Source organism: Calidris pugnax, unplaced genomic scaffold (genome assembly GCF_001431845.1).
Source record: "Calidris pugnax isolate Ruff unplaced genomic scaffold, ASM143184v1 scaffold247, whole genome shotgun sequence".
Classification (NCBI taxonomy): domain Eukaryota; kingdom Metazoa; phylum Chordata; class Aves; order Charadriiformes; family Scolopacidae; genus Calidris; species Calidris pugnax.
Genome location: NW_015090980.1, coordinates 430,000 through 447,197, shown reverse-complemented (window position 1 = coordinate 447,197; position 17,198 = coordinate 430,000). Strand labels below are relative to the sequence as shown.

The following is a 17,198-nucleotide window of genomic DNA, read 5'->3' as shown; positions in this document are numbered from 1 at the left end:
GAGTGGATCAAAGAGGAATTTCTCTGCTGTAGAGGTGCCATGTACCTCTAATAATAATAATAACTGGGGTTTATCCCATCATCCTGAGCCAAGAAGTGTATGTTCCGTGCTCTAATAATAATAATAACTGGGGTTTATCCCTGAGCCAAGAAGTGTATGTTCCGTGTTGGAAGAACATCCACCCAGGTTCAGTTCCAGAAGTAGCCTAACTGTGGAAGCAAAGACCTTTGTAGTAGTTAAGTTTTTCTTGCCTCCTTTGCTTAGTTAAGGGAAGTGAACTATTTCAGAGTAGGCTGTCACAAACAGCTGCCTCAGGACAACCAAAAGGGGTGTATGTTGCGGTGCTTGTTTTGACTGCATGTTCTTGTGAAGCTCTCTCGACAGTGTATGCCAGTTCAGTTACTCCTTTAAGTTATACCTATTCTCAAATTATGTTACTAAAAATAAGCATTTTTTGTCAACTCAGTTGCTAAGCCTCCTTACACACTGGTTTGAATAAAAGCAAGTTAGCTGGTAAGTGAATTTGTAAATTTGAAATACTGCTCTTATTCTGGTTTTGACCTGCGTTGTGCCACATGACTGTGAGGAGTTGGTCTATTCTATTGTTCAGGCGTAACATGCAGTAGGATCTGAAAGATGTGACTGGAGTAAAAATCCTGGCTTTCAGTCCAGCCTCAAGGGTGTGCTTTGGGGCTTGACCAGTGTGTCTCGCTGCTGGCTGCCTCGAGGGCCGTTTGCCATCTAGTGGCTTTGGTGCATTAATGCCAAAAGGCTGTAAGCAGCAAAGCTGGTTCCTATTAAAACCAGTTGAAGTTACAGTTGTTTCTCTTCTTTTACCACCTCCCCATGCTTTGCAGCTGTTTCTGTTTCAGCTTTATGAGGTGACAAGCAAAACTGTCCAACAAAACATCACTAGTTGTCACTTACTGTGGCAGATGCCAGCACAGGTCTGTCTATCACCTTCAGTTTAGCAGGCTAATTTCTCCTGCTTTTATTCCTTAAGTTCCCTACTTTTGTCATGAAAATGTGTGTATGGATACAGAGAGAATAACATGCATCCTTACTGGAGTGTTGGTAGATGCTGCATGCTTTATGCTCACCAGCTGCCTATTTGTTTCCCTGTGCAGTGTAATTTGTGATAGGTTTTAATCCCCACAGTTCAACCACCTAAGAAAAGCCCAGAGCCTGAGTTGGGACAATATTTTTAATTGCCTTTTCCATTTGAGAACTGGAAAATTGCCTAAAGGGGAGGGGAGGCAGCAGCATTTCCTCCCCTCTAGCGAGAACACCCTTCTGTAACCCCAAATCTCTGAGATTTCCTCCTGTCTCTGCAGTTACCCAACACGGATTGCTTTCTTCTCTGTCCATATCTCCCTATCTTTACAATGGGATAATAACCTCTTTTTGTTAGGTTTTTACAAGTTAGGTGTTCCCAATATTAGTATCATGCATAAAAGAATTCACAGGATATACTCCTCTGCCACGTACACCCACATCTATACATCACTTCCCAGGTACTCAAAGAATGTTACCAGGAAAAATGACCAAATGAAAACATCTGAAAAATCTTTACTCTGAACATGGGAAGAATAAAGTGGTGGGTGTAATTCTCTTTCCCTTTCCTTCCTTCCTTTCTTTCTTTCTCTTTCCTTCGCAAGTACTCAAATTGTTGTTAAATAAGTAGTGTTGGTGAGTTTCCAACATCTGGCCTCACTTGTGTCTTAATTCCAATTAAACTTTGAAGTTTAAACTTAAGTTTTGATTGAAACTTTACAAGAAAAATGCAACTTCTGGGCTGGAAGGGCCATGCTTTTGAAGGGATAAACAATCTTTTTATATATTGCTGCTTAAATAAGAGCATAGTCTGGAACTCGTGCTGATTTACACCCAGTCTTATGTTTTACCAGTTTGGAAGACTTTGAGTGAGTGTGTTATTCAAGTCTGTCACAACTGAATGGCATCTTTACTATTTGAAGGTGTTTTTTTGGCTGGGTGGTTTTTTTGGTTGGGTGGTTGGTTTGTTAATTTCTTTATTTATTTAACACCGAATGAGATGCTGCTTCCTTCAGCTTTGGGTGCTTGTCTGTTTCTCTTCAGCTTTGGGTGCTTGTCTGTTTCTCTTCAGCTTTGGGTGCTTGTCTGTTTCTCTTCAGCTTTGGGTGCTTGTCTGTTTCTCCTCAGCTTTGGGTGCTTGTCTGTTTCTCCTCAGGTCAGTGGAGACTTGGCAGGGTTACCCTCTGCTTAGAAAAGCATGGGAGGAACTCGCACGGGCGATTTTTTTCAGAAATCTCTGGAAAATAGCGCTTGTCAGAAAATGCTGTTTAATACCACGTCTCCTCTGACGCGCCAGTGTGCAGTTTTGGGGTGTTTTCGGTGTAATCCCTTCTCGCCGAGCAGGAAGCTGGCGCTGAGCGCCAGGTCGAGCGACTGGAGTGCGCGGTTACTGTGGAAGCCGCCCGTGTATGTCCAAAGTGCTCCTGAAGAGGGACGGGATTCCCTTCCCGGGCTGAGAACGGCCGGGAGAGCGGCACCTCCGCTCCTGCCCCGCCGGTCCCTTTCCCGCCGGGGCGGTGCCGCCCGCGCTGACGGGATCGCGGCGCGACGGCGGCGCCGCCATTTCCTGCCGGCGGGGCAGGGAAGGCTGGGTTTGGTGGGGGGGCGATGGCGGCGCAGGACGTGCTGAGCCAGACCACCCGGCTGGCCTCCTCCAGCGCCTTGCTTCAGGTGCGGGGCCACCCCGGGCCGCCTTCTTTCTTCTCCTCCTCCTCCTCCTCTTCCTCCTGCTCGGCGGTACCTGGCGGGAGCCGCCTCAGCCCCGCCGGGCCCGCAGGTGTTTCCCGTGCGGCTTCCTTCACAGGTGCTGTTCCGGCTGGTCACCTTCGGGCTGAACGCCTTCACCCTGCGCTACCTCTCCAGAGAGCTCATCGGCGTGGTCAACGTGAGGTGAGGGAGCCCCCGTCCCACAGACCCACCGAGGCTGCCCCGGGAACAGGGTGCCCGGCCGGATGGGGGATTTCTGGAAGTGTGTGTGTAGTCCCGTGTGCCACATGTAATTACTTTCCATCCTTTTTTACAATATAGTAGTAAATTATCTCATACCACTACGTTTTCTTTGCCTACCTGTTAGATTTGTCTGTCAGGTGGTCTTGGGTAGAACCTGTCAGTGATGCTGCTGCATGAAGGGTTTCAGAGATAATATGTAAATAAATAATTTTCTCTCTCTTTTTCTTTCTCTCTTCCTTTAGGCTAACTCTGCTGTATTCAACAGTCGTGTTCCTGGCCAGGGAGGCATTTCGCAGAGCATGTTTGAGTGGGAGTACGAAGCGAAACTGGACCAAAACAATTAATCTGCTGTGGCTGACGTAAGATAACTGGAAAAATTTGCTGCTTTAGAAGTAAAGAACTTCTAATTATTGTCTGAGAGCTCATAAAAACAAAGCAGCTATTTGTTTACAGAGGTAATTTGAGCATTTAGCAGCCTCAGTCACAGCTCAGGACTGATGCAGGAGGCTGGTCAAGTCTGTTGCTTTAGTGTTTATGAAATTGATCTCTTTTAGAACACATGGGAAAACGCATCACCCAGTGTGTTATCTGCAGCAATTTGTTCTGTCACTTACCCTGAAGTTTCATTTATGTTGTGGCTGTCAAACGAAGACCCTGTAGCACAAATATATAGTCTTTTATTTTTTTTCTTCCACTGCCTGTGTGGTCTTGCTTGTTTATTACTCATTACGCCACCTTGAAGACGCTTTAAGTACTATTTTCCTTTGTTAAATAATATTTTCAAAGTCTTGACCCCTGATGCAGTTTAACGGCATGGCGACATAGATGTTTGTGTTGGGGAGGAGACATGTGAAAGGGTGAAAAAAACGGTTGGAATTAAGCAACAGGGAGTAAGTAGGATTATTTCTTTCAACTGTAGTGCATTTTATAGCAGGAAGTGGATAGCTTAAAGTCTCTGTGAAGCTGTACTCAGTGTAATCGCACATTGCAGCTGAGTGGTTTTTAAGACTTGTTTCTCCTTTCTGGTTCCTGGACATACCTCTCTGCTATTTCTCCTCTGTCAGATCTAGTGGCCACAATTAGGTGGTTGGGAAGTAAGTTTGCTTGTCAGATATGGTAGAAAATTACCCCCACATGAGAAGATGGTAGTCTTCTATTGGGTCACCTTACTGGTTTTCCCTGGAACTGAACAGCTGTTGTTTACATCTGTCTCAGGAGTGTGAGGTTCTGTGTGTCATCTGCATCCAGGTATAAAGAAGAGGGATTCTCAGAGCTGAGTTTGGGTCTGTTCTCTTTGTTGTATTATAATCAGTTTTCTGCTATTTTACAGCCTTTTAAGTGGGCATTAAATGATGGAGTTAACAATGACTGTGGGTGCATTTTTCTTTTTAAATTTTTCCTCATAGAGAAGCATAACTTAAAAAGATTAACTTCCGTGAAGGATCTGAAATACATCATAGGAGCTTGATGTCAAATACCTTAGGGATCTGATAATGGGACGGTCAGGTAGATCCTGCTGAAATGATATAAAACTTTCTGCACTCTGCCAGCAGCATCGCGTTCCTGAAGCAGTGTCAACAGAAGGTGATACACGTCTGCACTCCTGTGCCTAGTTTGGTTTTTTACCTACAGTCCCCAATCAAAGGGGCTCTGAGCTCCAGCAGAGCACTGTGAACTGGCATACCTGAGGTGCAGGCATGCATTTTCTCTGCTCACTCTACTGTCACAGAACCAGTGATTTTGGGAAGACTATAAGACTAGCAGTTAAGAGTGGTGGCATCTTTATCTCTTACAGCAAGATCCAGCAAAGCTTGTCTGCCCAACACCTGGTAACCACGTACTATGAAAATTGTAGCAGGGAGAGGTTTGCAGTATTCCACAGGTTGATAGGAGTTCAGAATTGTTCGGTCCTGGGGAACAAGAAATGCGGATAGTTGACCTTACGTTAGGCCTTGAGTAGAAAATACACAAGTCAGAAAAATGTTTTCCATGTCTTGCAAAAGAATACCTTAAAGATGTTCATTACAAAAAAAGTATTCTTGGCATTGTAACAATAGAAATTAATTCTTCAGGATTTCTGTTTCTTTATTTATTTTTAATTATTACAGCAGTATGTGACATTTTAATCTAATTTTCTTGGATACTTTGCTTAAGTAACATTTCCATTGATTGTTTTTTATGTTAACTTTTTTAGAGTCCCTCTTGGTGTTTTTTGGTCTATTTTCTTGGGCTTAGTCTGGCTACACTTGCTTGAAGTACCTGATCCTTCTGTGGTTCCTCATTATCAGGCTGGTGTAGTGGCATTTGGTCTTTCTGCAATTATCGAGCTTCTGGGAGAACCGTTCTGGGTTTTAGCACAAGCTCATTTGTTTGTGAGACTTAAGGTTAGTAAAGTACATGAAGTGTATGCCTGGGGGGGGAATTAATCTTCCTCTATTGAAAAGAACAGATTCCAGAACTATGTCTTTGTATATTCAAATGTTAGTAAAGTACATGAAGTGTATGCCTGGGGCTAGGGGGGGGAATTAATCTTTCTCTATTGAAAAGAACAGATTCCTGAACTATGTCTTTGTATATTCAAATATATAAAAAACTGTACAAAACTGTGTATTGTTTAGTACTGTGTGACATAGTTGTAACATGGATATGAATTTGTACCTGTTAAAGCAAAGAAGTTGGTTTATTTAGAAATTATCCCCTTAGTGACCATCAGATACTTAATGATGAATTTTAAATGGAGGGAGAGGCGCACAGCTTCCACAGTTTTGCATTTCAATTGATTGTTCGAATGAAATTGTGAAATGCATCAATTGAGAACATGATTATCTTAAGCAAAATTTTCTCCCTTGTATCCCATAAAAAGGACTGGGAAAGTGCAACAGAAAAACAGTGAAATGCAAGAAGAGAAAATTTACAGAGAAATTGCAGTCTAAGATGGCAAAGTCAGCAGAGAGAAAATCTGTGATAATGTCACACTGACTTTCAAAGTCTGATATTCCTACATAAATTCTGTGTGTGAAACTAATGTATTTTAAAGTTTGTGTATGTGGTTACTTTGGCAGAAAATAAATTATTCTTTTTTTCTCTTTCTTAAAGGTAATCGCTGAAAGCCTTTCAGTAGTGTCAAAATGTGTTTTGACGGTTATTTTAGTTGTTCTTTATCCTCAATGGGGCCTGTACATTTTTTCCTTGGCTCAGGTAAGTTTCCTGTGTTCTCTTTTTCTAGAAATTCTTGATTTGTCTGAATCTTTATTTGTTGCTGCCTTTGACGTGTAGCCTGCTAAATAACCTCAAGGAGGTGAGAGAAAATGCTCCTGGGAGGTTTAAGATGTAGCACTTATATTTAGTATTTTCCTGATACTCGTTATTGACTTGGCACTTTGACCTTGAGGAGTTTATTGGAGGTACAAGAAAGCAACTTGTTCTGTCTGTGTGAATAAGGTTATGTTATTCTCTATAAGTTTTATGTTAGCTCTTCTTAGTCAGTTGTACATTCTAATGTTTGAAGACTGTTCACCACTTGACCTCAGTATTAATGTTAGATTTTGAATTCTACTGTGTAGTAGACTATAATATGTAATTTTACCAGCCTGTACCACCAACCCATATCACCTTGTAGGGAGCCGTTAATCATGTCTAATGCATACTCACATTAAAAATTTTTCTTTACTACAGTGAAGAATGCTTATATTGGCACCCGAAAAATAGGGTTACGGACTGTAATGTATCATTTTAGCTAGAAGTAAAAATGTGGTCCACCTCAGATGTGGACATTTGGTTGTGCTTTTTTTTTCTTCAGTTTTTGCAGTGGTTGAAGCAGGTTATAACTGATCAAAGAAATGTAGATGTTACTCTGTCAGCTTGTTTTTTGACTGAATAATTGCTTTATAATTGGGCTTTAAATAATCATTCTAAAAATGCTGAATAGAACATAAGTTGGCAATGGGTTATGATAGCCTACATATTAAAAAAACCTCAACAGCATTCTTGGGAGGGTTGAAGTCTCTACCTAGTTTAAAATTTGACAAGAATAAGGGCTACTTACTGCATTTTGTTCTCACTGAATTTGGAACTCTAGCATGACATTCTGTTTTTATAAGTTAACTTTATATCCCTGGTTGTTTTTCTTCTTTCCTCCCCTGTTTTTCCAGCTTTTATATGTCAGTGTCCTGGTGATGTGCTATGTAATTTATTTTGTGATGTTTCTGGGGTCTCCTGAAGCAACGAAGAAGTCTTTTCCAGTTGCTAGAATGAAAGCTCTGTTACCTAACTTGGTGGAAGATGAGGTAGGTTGCACAGTTTATTTCTTGATTTTAAGTTTTTCTTGAGAGAACTTTGAAGTTTAGTTCAAGATAGTGGAGCAATTGAGTGATTTTGAGGGATATCTCTGCACTGTAGAAGATATGACTGATTAAAAAAACCAAACATACAAATTCCGTTTGTGGTTTGTATCAATAAAGTCCTTGCCAGAAGAATGTATGAAGCTTGACCTCTTTGTTGTAGGTTTGTTGCTGACTTATCTCTTAGTGTCTTTGCACAAACCATTAACTTGGAGGTAGAACATCTCCAGTGCAGGGGAATGACCGGGTCTCACTGGCTCTGAGGCAGGAAAGAAACAAGAACTGTTTTACCATGGATTTTGGTACTTGGGCTTTTCCACAAGTACACAGCATCCTACACATACTCAAATATCTCCCATGTCCTGTCAGAAGAAAATGAGGCAAAGAAAGAAATGAAAAGACATAGTGAGGAAGAAGACATTTTGAAAAATATTTGCAGATTGAAAAGGTAAAGGTGGTTCTTATTTTCAAAACTTGTGCGGACGGCTTGAAGAGACTAAACAATTTATATCTACAATGAAGGTGAAAGTTATATCGTTATGCTAAGCAGCAGGGGGTATTTTTTTGTCTCTATTTTCTGTAAAAAAACTTGTTTGCATACTTCTTCTGCAACAACAGTAATTTTCAGCAACGGAAACAGTCTTTGTCAGATCAGAGTAATACTAGGGCTTGAATTTAGCAATATTTTAGATTAGTTGGTAGTAGTTACGATACTGTGGGGTTTCCTCATCAGTACAGCTAGAGCTAGCTTCGAGTGTTGTACTGACTCTGTATTTTCTATTTCTACTCTGTAGTTTTAGTCATGTTTATTACATTTCAGTACTACTTTTTTTTGCAGACCTTTGTTAACTGGAAGGAAGCATGGTTGACTTGGAGTTTCTTCAAACAATCCTTCCTGAAACAGATTTTGACAGAGGGTGAGGCTTGGTGTGTGGTTGTGATGGAGAAGGGCAAATGAATACCATTTGCAAAATTGATGTAAAGTTTGAGAAAGCTGGTAGGGGGTGTGGGCATGTGAGTTTCAGAGATTGTTGCTGGCAGATGTTTCTAACCTGAATGAAGTTTTTGAGGGTATTCTGAATGAGATGCTGTGCCGTTTGATTTGTCTCTTGAATACTTCCTGTTGGAAGATGATTAGAGCCTAGAACATCTCTCTTCTGAGGAAAGGCTGAGGGGCTTGGGTCTGTTTAGTCTGGAGAAGAGAAGACTGAAGGCGGATCTGATCAATGCCTATATATATTTAAAGGGTGGGTCTCAAGAGGATGGGGCCAGTCTTTTTTCATTGGTGCCCAGTGACAGGACAAGACGAAATGGGCACAAAATTGAATATTAGAAGTTCCACCTAAACATAAGGAGAAGCTTCTTTACTTGGAGGGTGGCAGAGCCCTGGAACAGGCTGCCCAGAGAGGTGGTGGAGTCTCCTCAAGAGACATTCCAAACCTGCGTGGACATGTTTCTGTGCACCTTGCTGGGGCAGGGCGTTGGACTAGATGATCTCCAGAGGTCCCTCCCAACCCCGTATCATTCATTCATTCTGTGAAGTGCCTGAACAAATATTAGGAAAGATTTAGGGACTTGTTCTTAAGTTCTTTATTTTGAACTTACAGGTGAACGATATGTGATGACTTTTTTGAACGTGTTAAATTTCGGAGATCAGGGTAAGTGTGATGGTGGTGTGGAACGGTGACACAGTTTTCTTAGTCGATGCTATTCAGATGGTTCTGAAAATGACTTCAAGTACTTGAAGATAACTTGAAAATCTGAGATTTCAAAGCTTTTATGACTTCGTGATGCATTTCAGTGAATGATTGGTATAGATACGGAAAATAATTTAATATAAGGTCCTGGATTTTAATTTTATTTTTTCTTTGGATCAAAACTTTCCAATTGGATATGTGACACTATGTGTCTTGTTTCTTTTTTTTTTTTTTTTTAATAAAAAAACTTCATTAGTATCTGATGTGTTGCAGTTGTCTGTCTTGAGTTTTTGTAATTCTGTTTTCTGTCTTCCTTTTGAATCTGTGATATCTGTTATGGCAAGAACATCATTGTTTATAGCATTGCATCTCAAAACTGAATTGTGTTCTGTAAAAGAACTCAGTGGGGTTACAGAGTAATGTATGGCAGTAGCTGTTCAGATGACCGAGTTGGCAGCACCTTGGATCTTTATAGCTTGGGGAAGGAAAATAGGCTGTAATTGTTGGCCTACTGTTAGGAGTTTTTTGGCTAGTTTGAATTACTTTTAATTGCTGGCACTAGTATGTTCCTCCATAAATACTGAGTAAATGTGTTTGCCACCAGTAACTGGGGTTGCTTCTGATCCTCCTCCCGTGCAGAAAAATTGAGCTGGCTCTTACTTGAAGGGTCTTTTAAAGACCAATGAGTACAAAAATGCCTGTACTCTCAAAATGTTGAGAAACGTTGGTTCCAAGTCCTATGAAATCAGCCAGCACCTTATTCTATTATTTCACTGTGAATAAGTAAAGCATTTATCCATACACCTCTCAAGGACTCTATACACATAGATAGATGTCTTACCAGGTTTGGAGCAGTATCTTGCTGAGGATGGAAGTGCTAGTGAAGTGTCATGTAGGATTGCTCTTCTACTTCAGTGGAAGTAAAAAGAAAGAAGAACCTCACGCTAAAAATAGATACCTTTCTCTTCTCCCATATCAGTAAATACTTACAGTCTCATTCAGTGAAATTCATCAAGATCTTTTAACTTCCTAAGTTAACAAAGAATTTATAATTCTTACGGTGTGGTTTGGTGCTGTTACTAGATTCACATCTCTGAGCTTGATGCTTTTGACCTGGGCTTGCCCTCTGTGAACAAGCCTTATCATTTTGAGCTGTGGTTGCTGTGACTGTCAGAATTTTTAGGGAACACTGCTTTAATGTTGCACTAAGTTCCACTTATTTTCTCTTTGCTCAGTGGAAATGTTAAACTAGAATTCATGTCGTTGTTAAAGACTTAGAATGAAAGTGTGTCTAAAAAAATTACAGGTTGCTTCTATGGGTTGTTTTTTTTTTTAGGTGTATATGATATCGTGAATAATCTTGGTTCGCTGGTGGCCAGGTTTATCTTTTTGCCTATTGAGGAGAGTTTTTATGTCTTTTTTGCTAAAGTATTGGAAAGAGGGAAGAATGTAAAGGAGCAGAAGCAGGTATGGTTTTTTTTTTTTTTTGGATTAATTACATGTCAAATGCTTGATTGACGTTACAGATGAGTTGCAACACAGAAGTATGACTGTCAGAATTGTGTGTTTAACTTTGAGTATAAAGGCTGCTAAAACTGAAAAGTTGAAGTTGAAGAACAACAAAGATGTTGAGTGAGGCTGGACCAAAGAAATACACAGTGGCATAGTATGGCCTTGTATTACAAAGGAAGTTAACATCATCTGCTTCCTACAGTGTGATGTAAAACCTGGTGTACCATGTATTTCCAGATATGCTTAGGCAATCATTTAAATCATGAAAGTATGTTATTATTATCAAATAAATGCTGTATGAAAATATTTGACTGGCTTGAAAATATAATTAGCTGTTAAGTATGCAACAGTAATGTTTCCAAAGAGTGTGGGTTTGGGAAGAAAAGAGCTTTTGAATTGTATGTGGAGTATCAAAGGTTAAACAAACAAAGGCTTTGTTCCACAGAGTAATATTCATGCATGCTGTAGGTGAGAAATTATTGGTAAGTCATGAAGGTCAACCTGGGCTTTTGTCTCATACTATGACAACTTTTTGCAGTGATCCTGCTGCTTGCACCATAGCATGCAGTTAAACAAATCCCATGCTTCAGGTCATTGGTGGGCAAAGAAAGATGTACGTATATGTATATTTTATATATAGCGTAACTGATACATAACTGGCAAAATGGTTATGGGTTTTCACCATATGCACTGAAATTGCATTGCATTACAAGAATGCTTCTTGTAATGAGGTAGTGGAACTGACACGTTGCTTGTTCTGGTGTGGCAAGTCCTGTAGTCCTGTGCAGCAATAAAAATGTGTCCCCCCTGCTGACTCAAACCGTGGCCTTGGGCAGAGGCCGTGCTCTTCTTTGCCATTTACTAACTGTTATACAGGTGCAAGTGCTGTTGCATATGTCCTTGAACAGATGTGTTCATGGCTAATACTTGTGTAGAATTTGTAATGTGTAAAACATAGCATGGAACAATAACTACATAAAAACATGTTGGAAGTTAAGACCATGAGTATGGATAAGTCGATAACAAAGGATAAGTTTCACACCTTTTTACACTGTGCAAACTGATTTTTTTTGGGGTGTGAAGTAGGTTTTCTCCATGAAAATAACTATTATATTGATTCTGATTCATGTAACTGACTAAATTTTTTTTCAGGATGATGTTGCTATGGCTGCAAATGTATTAGAATTGCTGTTGAAACTGGTGCTTCTGATTGGCCTTACCATCACGGTTTTTGGCTATGCCTATTCTCAACTGGCTTTGGATATTTATGGAGGCTCAATGCTCAGTTCTGGAACAGGTAAAGATTTACAGAGCTGGCAAAGAAAAAGCCATTCTTAAAAAGGAGAAACTTCAGCTATTATGAATTCTTAGGTAAATCAGCAGATTTCTTTTTTCTCTGTAAAACTCCCATTGAATTCAGTGACTTAGCTTGCCTGACTCTAAAACTCTTGCCTTTGTAATAGCATCTTTAGTATGTGGTCACCTTAAATTAAAATATACTAAGGAGCTCTAAACATGTATGATCAGGTTTTTGCAATTTCACATTTTTGGAAAAGTACTTTTTAAAGGGTTGTGTGACAACTCGGGTTTTTGCAATTTCACATTTTTGGAAAAGAACTTTTTAAAGGGTTGTGTGACAACATGATGTGAAATTACCATGAGGTAACTCCAGCTGTTTAAAACAATGATGACACACACCCCAGAAACCAATACAATAAATTAGAACCAAAAATTCCATAGTTTTAGCATAGAAGCAATAATTTATTTTTTTTTTTTAACAGTGCTAAACCACTAATAGTAACAATCTTGCTGTAGTTGATGGGTTAAGTTTTACAAATCTGTCTGCAGAAGCAGTCAGGTAATTTATAGGTCACCTTGGATTTTCAGGAAAGAAAGTTGAGGTTGCTTTAATTCCTTCTTCTTGAAACATTAACACACAAATTGTAGCCTGGAGTTTTCTTGGATCCTTTCAGTGATTTGTCAGTTGACTTTTACAGTAGCTCCTGCTAGGGAAAAACCAGCCTGCCTTCTGTAGGTGAGGCGGGTGTTATGTCTCGGTTTCTAGCTGATTTATCTTGGGTGAAGATGCGGCAGCTCCGCAGAGGAGCTCTTTTGCTGCATTTCTGTCTGGAAATGCTGCCTGTGTGCCATCCTGGGAGAGTTCTAGCTTGCATTTTCCATTTCACCTCTATTACAATTAAGAGAAAGTTACAGGGAAGATGAAAGCATGTGGCAGTATATTGTGTTGAAGACAGTTGCAGCTGTCAGATTTCTGCAGCTTCAAACCATAACCTTGGAATATTGCTTATTGAGTATTAAAATTAATTGCAATTACCTTATTCAGTGTTAAGATCATTTGATGTATTCTAACCCCCATCCCTGTTATTAAATGTTAAGCATTTAGATATTTTTGCTTTAGACCCTTGCATGTTACTTGGAAGTTGGTGCTTGATTTGTAAAGTGATTTTAAGGAATCTGCAGGAATATGAATGCAGAAGTAATTTAATTTTTTTTTTTAACCTAATGTTAATGTGTGAAAATGAAATGTTGAGCATGGGGACTGGCTTATTTGACCAGATATTCATGTCTATTTTCATTTGGATATATTTTTTCTTTTTTTTTTTTTTTCCTGACTGCTCTCTTATCTAACATTTTTACGTGTATTTGAAAAGAAGATCTTCAGCTTTGCCCCACATCTGCAGTGTATTTACTGCTCACTGGGCAGCTGTTCTTTCGAACTGAAACAGGAGGAGACTTGGTGATACAAACCACATTGCTGCCATCCAGGAGGAGTATTCAGGGATGTGCACTGATCTGTTAAAAAGCGTGGGATTATTTTCCCACTGCTAAAATTTGTAAAGGAAAAGAAAAAGAATAACGTCTGAATGGAGAATTTTGAAGTCATGTATAAATTATCTCTGACCCATAAAAATCTGAATACAATTTTTATCTAGCACAGTTTTGAATGTATTGAATAACCTTTCTGTTTTTCTTAGTATTGTGTTCAAAATATACATTTTATTGCTTTTATTACCTCATGATGACTATTGGATTAATTTCCACAAATTTCTATATAATAGAAGATTTGGGTTACGGTAAATATTAATATTAAATTAGGAAATCCCTTTTAATAAAATACTTCTTTTGGTGGATATCTTTTCTGTTACTCTAAGAACTGATATACTTGCATGTTTGGGGTTTTATTTTTGTTTTTATTTTGCCTTCTATATTTGTGGTTTTGTCAAGATATCTAGATGGGAAACTTACTCAAATGAACTTAAGTTTCCGTTATTAGTGATAACATCGCAACAACATTGCATCTCTTGGTGTGAAAACAATGTGGTTTTATGAACTTAAGTTTCCGTTATTAGTGATAACATTGCAACAACATTGCATCTCTTAGTGGGTGTGAAAACAATGCGGTTTTAGAAAAGAAATAATAATGTACTTATCATTCTAATGTGTTTTTTAGGTCCAGATCTGCTCCGATGTTACTCCTTATATGTCCTATTTCTTGCTATTAATGGAGTAACAGAGTGTTTTACGTTTGCTTTGATGTGCAAAGAAGAGGTAGACAGGTAGGAAATAGTGTCTTCCGAATATTCCTCTAATTAATCTGCATACGGTTTGCCTGGAGTTCAGTACGTAAACAACAACAATTGTTCTGCCTGAATATGTGCCCGGAAATGCTTTTTTCCAAAGAGCAAATTTCTTTCTGTTGTCACTTTAGGAACTCTGTTCCTTGTCTCCAGAGCCAGGTGCAACAGATGGGCAAGCAAACGTGCACTGGTTTTGTTTTTTACATGCTTAGATTTGTTCATAAACATTGATCTTCTTAAAAATTTTTATGCAATGACCTTATAAAGAGCTGGGTGAATTTGAAATTGGCACTAAAAAATACCCTGCTCTGCTGAAAACCAACTCCTTATTTAGCTGTCTGCGTGTAGATTTACATACAGAAGCCTTAGGATATGTTTAAATGTTTGGGGGGGGAAAAAGGTCAGAAATTAAGAAATAAACAGATTGTTAAATTAGCTTGTGGTACATCACTAACTGGAAAAGTAAATGTGAAGTCTTGTTTTCTGTACATGTGCTTGAAATTACAGTTTTTAGGAAAGACTTATCTCTTAAAACTCATGTAAATTTTGCAACTGCAGATCAGGTACACTTCTGCATTATTTAAATGCTGGGTGTGAATTCAGTGGTTTATGTCCTTTAAGTAGGAGGCTGGACTAATGACTTCCAGAGATCCCTCCCTTGGATTATTTCTTGATTCTGTGTTCATCCTGGGTTATTGACTTTGAAGCCTGGTTGCCTTCCCAGTGCTATTTTTTTTTTTTTTTTTTTTTTTTACTTAACGTAGCAGCTGTCCCTCACAGGGCCTTTCCAGATTAATGGCATTGAGGCCTGCTTTCCACAGGCAAAGTAGACTTAGCAAAGGGTACTTTTATCAACCCTTTAAAGTGTGAATTTGTTTTCAAAGCCAGTGTTTGGAGCAGAAACTAAAGGATCATCTTGTTGTTGAGCGTGTAATATGTACCTAAAATAGCAAAAAGTCCACAAGTTTTTGCATTACTAATCATTGTTACTAAATTTGACTTTCTGAAATGAGTATACAGCTGATTAGCGAAATAGTTTCCTTCACATAATATATTTAGTTGTTGGTTTATTTTGATGTATTTTATATTCTTTCAATGATTTTTTTTTTTTATTCACATCTCAGTTCTCAAATTTATCTTCTTCCATTAGAAGATGGTAAGAGAATTTGTGTTCCTTGTTTAGAAAATAAGTTGGAAGATAAAGTTAGTCAATAAAGACCATAACTATATAAATTGTTACACTGTTTCTTTTTTTTCCCCTAGGTACAATTTTGTCATGTTGGCCTTGTCCTTCACGTTTCTGTGCATCTCTTATTTCTTGACCCACTGGTATGGCAGTGTAGGCTTCATCCTTGCCAACTGCTTTAACATGGGCATTCGAATAGCTCACAGCATCCACTTTATCTATGATTACTTCAAAGAAAGCACTTACAGACCTTTGGCAGGCTTGCTTCCCTCACCGTTTTTGGTACTCGTTTATATCATAAGTGGAGTAATCACTGGTTTCTCAGAGGTAAGGGTCTTTCTCAGATGTTGCTTTTGCTGTGAGATTGTGTGTCAAGCGACTCGTGTGTCCCCAAGCAGGGAAATGCCATTAGCAAAAAAGGCTGATGAGGACAGGATGCAAGACTTCCGTTGAAGACGAGGCAAGATAAAATATTAAGAGATATTATCTTTGATGCAAAGGTATCTCTGCTACCTGCAGAATGTGGATCTGACAAGTGAGATAAAATTCAACACATTTCTGTTGTCTGTAGTTGAATCCATGTCCTTAGTTCTTAATAATGATGGAAATTTTGTGGTAGCAGAAGAAAACTGTTTTTAAACATTCGGTAATAAAAAAGAGAGAGGGGAAAAACAGCCAAAACAAGAACAGAAAGAAAAATTGCCAAGAGCACATTTATCACATCTACTCAGACTATGAGATGGTAATAGTGCAGAGTAATTATTACAGAGATGGTAGCATTTCAGCGTACAAATATTTGACAGATTGAAAATCCATTATGCCTTGAAATGCTTTATATTTTGGAATGGGAGATTGAGTGAGGTTTTGTTAGAAAATAGCCTGATGCGTTGCTGCAAACTTGCATGACAGCACCAGCAGAGTCTTCCTAATAACCTCGATTAACATATTTCTGCATTCCAGATAAAGGGAACTTCCACATTACCAGGTATCTACTGAATGCTCTTTTTTTGCTGACAGGATTTTGAGAAAGCAAGGGACTACTAAAGATGATTTATTGTGGGATGAGTGCATGTGGCAAAACTGCAGTCAGCTTGATGGCGGTGTTAGCGTGGTCAGGAGAGGTGCTGGGCCATGTTCTGTATTGAGACAGTACATCGACTCTGTGCTGACTGGTTTTCCTGCAACTGCTTGTTTCCTTTGTTGTAGGTTTTCTTCTGCTGTGACAAGGGTTGGATGGCGAGGCTGGTTCACATCAGCGTGGGGGCTCTGTGCTTTGCAGGAACCGTCGTTACCATGTTCTGCACAGAGACCAAGCTGCTCCACTTTGTCGGAAGCCAGTTCCTCTCCCGCTATATGAAGAAAGGAACATGAAATGCTCACGTGCAGAACGGTTCTAGGACATGCTTGGAGTAAAGGGCTGGTTTTTTGCATAAGATCTGTATGCAGTAACGTTTCCACATGTATTTATTGGAAGCACTGATACTGGAGTGGCAATGTGAGATTCCCGACAGAGCCTTATTTTGTCTTTTCAACTGGCCAGTACAGGGAAAGAGAGTGGAGTAATTTTCTCGTTATGCATCATTCTTTTCTAAGCTTTTCTTCAAACAACCTCTTTGATAATGAATGAAGATGGAAGATACACCCTTCTGACATAACCTGGTTGACAGCCTTGATGGAGAGAGCTCCCGTTCTTAGCAATGGGGAGTGCGTGTCTGAAGGCATCGTATGGCTTACGTCTTGAGATGGAATGAAGAATGCCCTTATTTGGCATAGTGGGCTGCTTAACTGAAGAAAAGAAACAGTCTAAAAAAAACAACCAACCCCAAACCCATAAAATAAAACAAAAGCTGAAGAAAACAGT

At 39.3% G+C, this 17,198-nt stretch overlaps 1 protein-coding gene across 1 annotated transcript; it reads left to right on the top strand.

Annotated features, from left to right (window-relative positions):
* The first annotated feature begins 2,622 nt into the window (after positions 1-2,622).
* Positions 2,623-16,745, top strand: RFT1 (RFT1 homolog). The gene is made up of 13 exons (XM_014953569.1): positions 2,623-2,724; positions 2,858-2,943; positions 3,246-3,362; positions 5,198-5,387; positions 6,100-6,201; positions 7,155-7,289; positions 8,182-8,260; positions 8,951-9,001; positions 10,377-10,507; positions 11,705-11,849; positions 14,025-14,130; positions 15,415-15,664; positions 16,544-16,745. Exons 1-13 carry the CDS (start codon positions 2,662-2,664, stop codon positions 16,706-16,708), a joined length of 1,620 nt encoding a protein of 539 aa, XP_014809055.1. The 5' UTR covers positions 2,623-2,661; the 3' UTR covers positions 16,709-16,745.
* Positions 16,746-17,198: the final 453 nt, after the last annotated feature.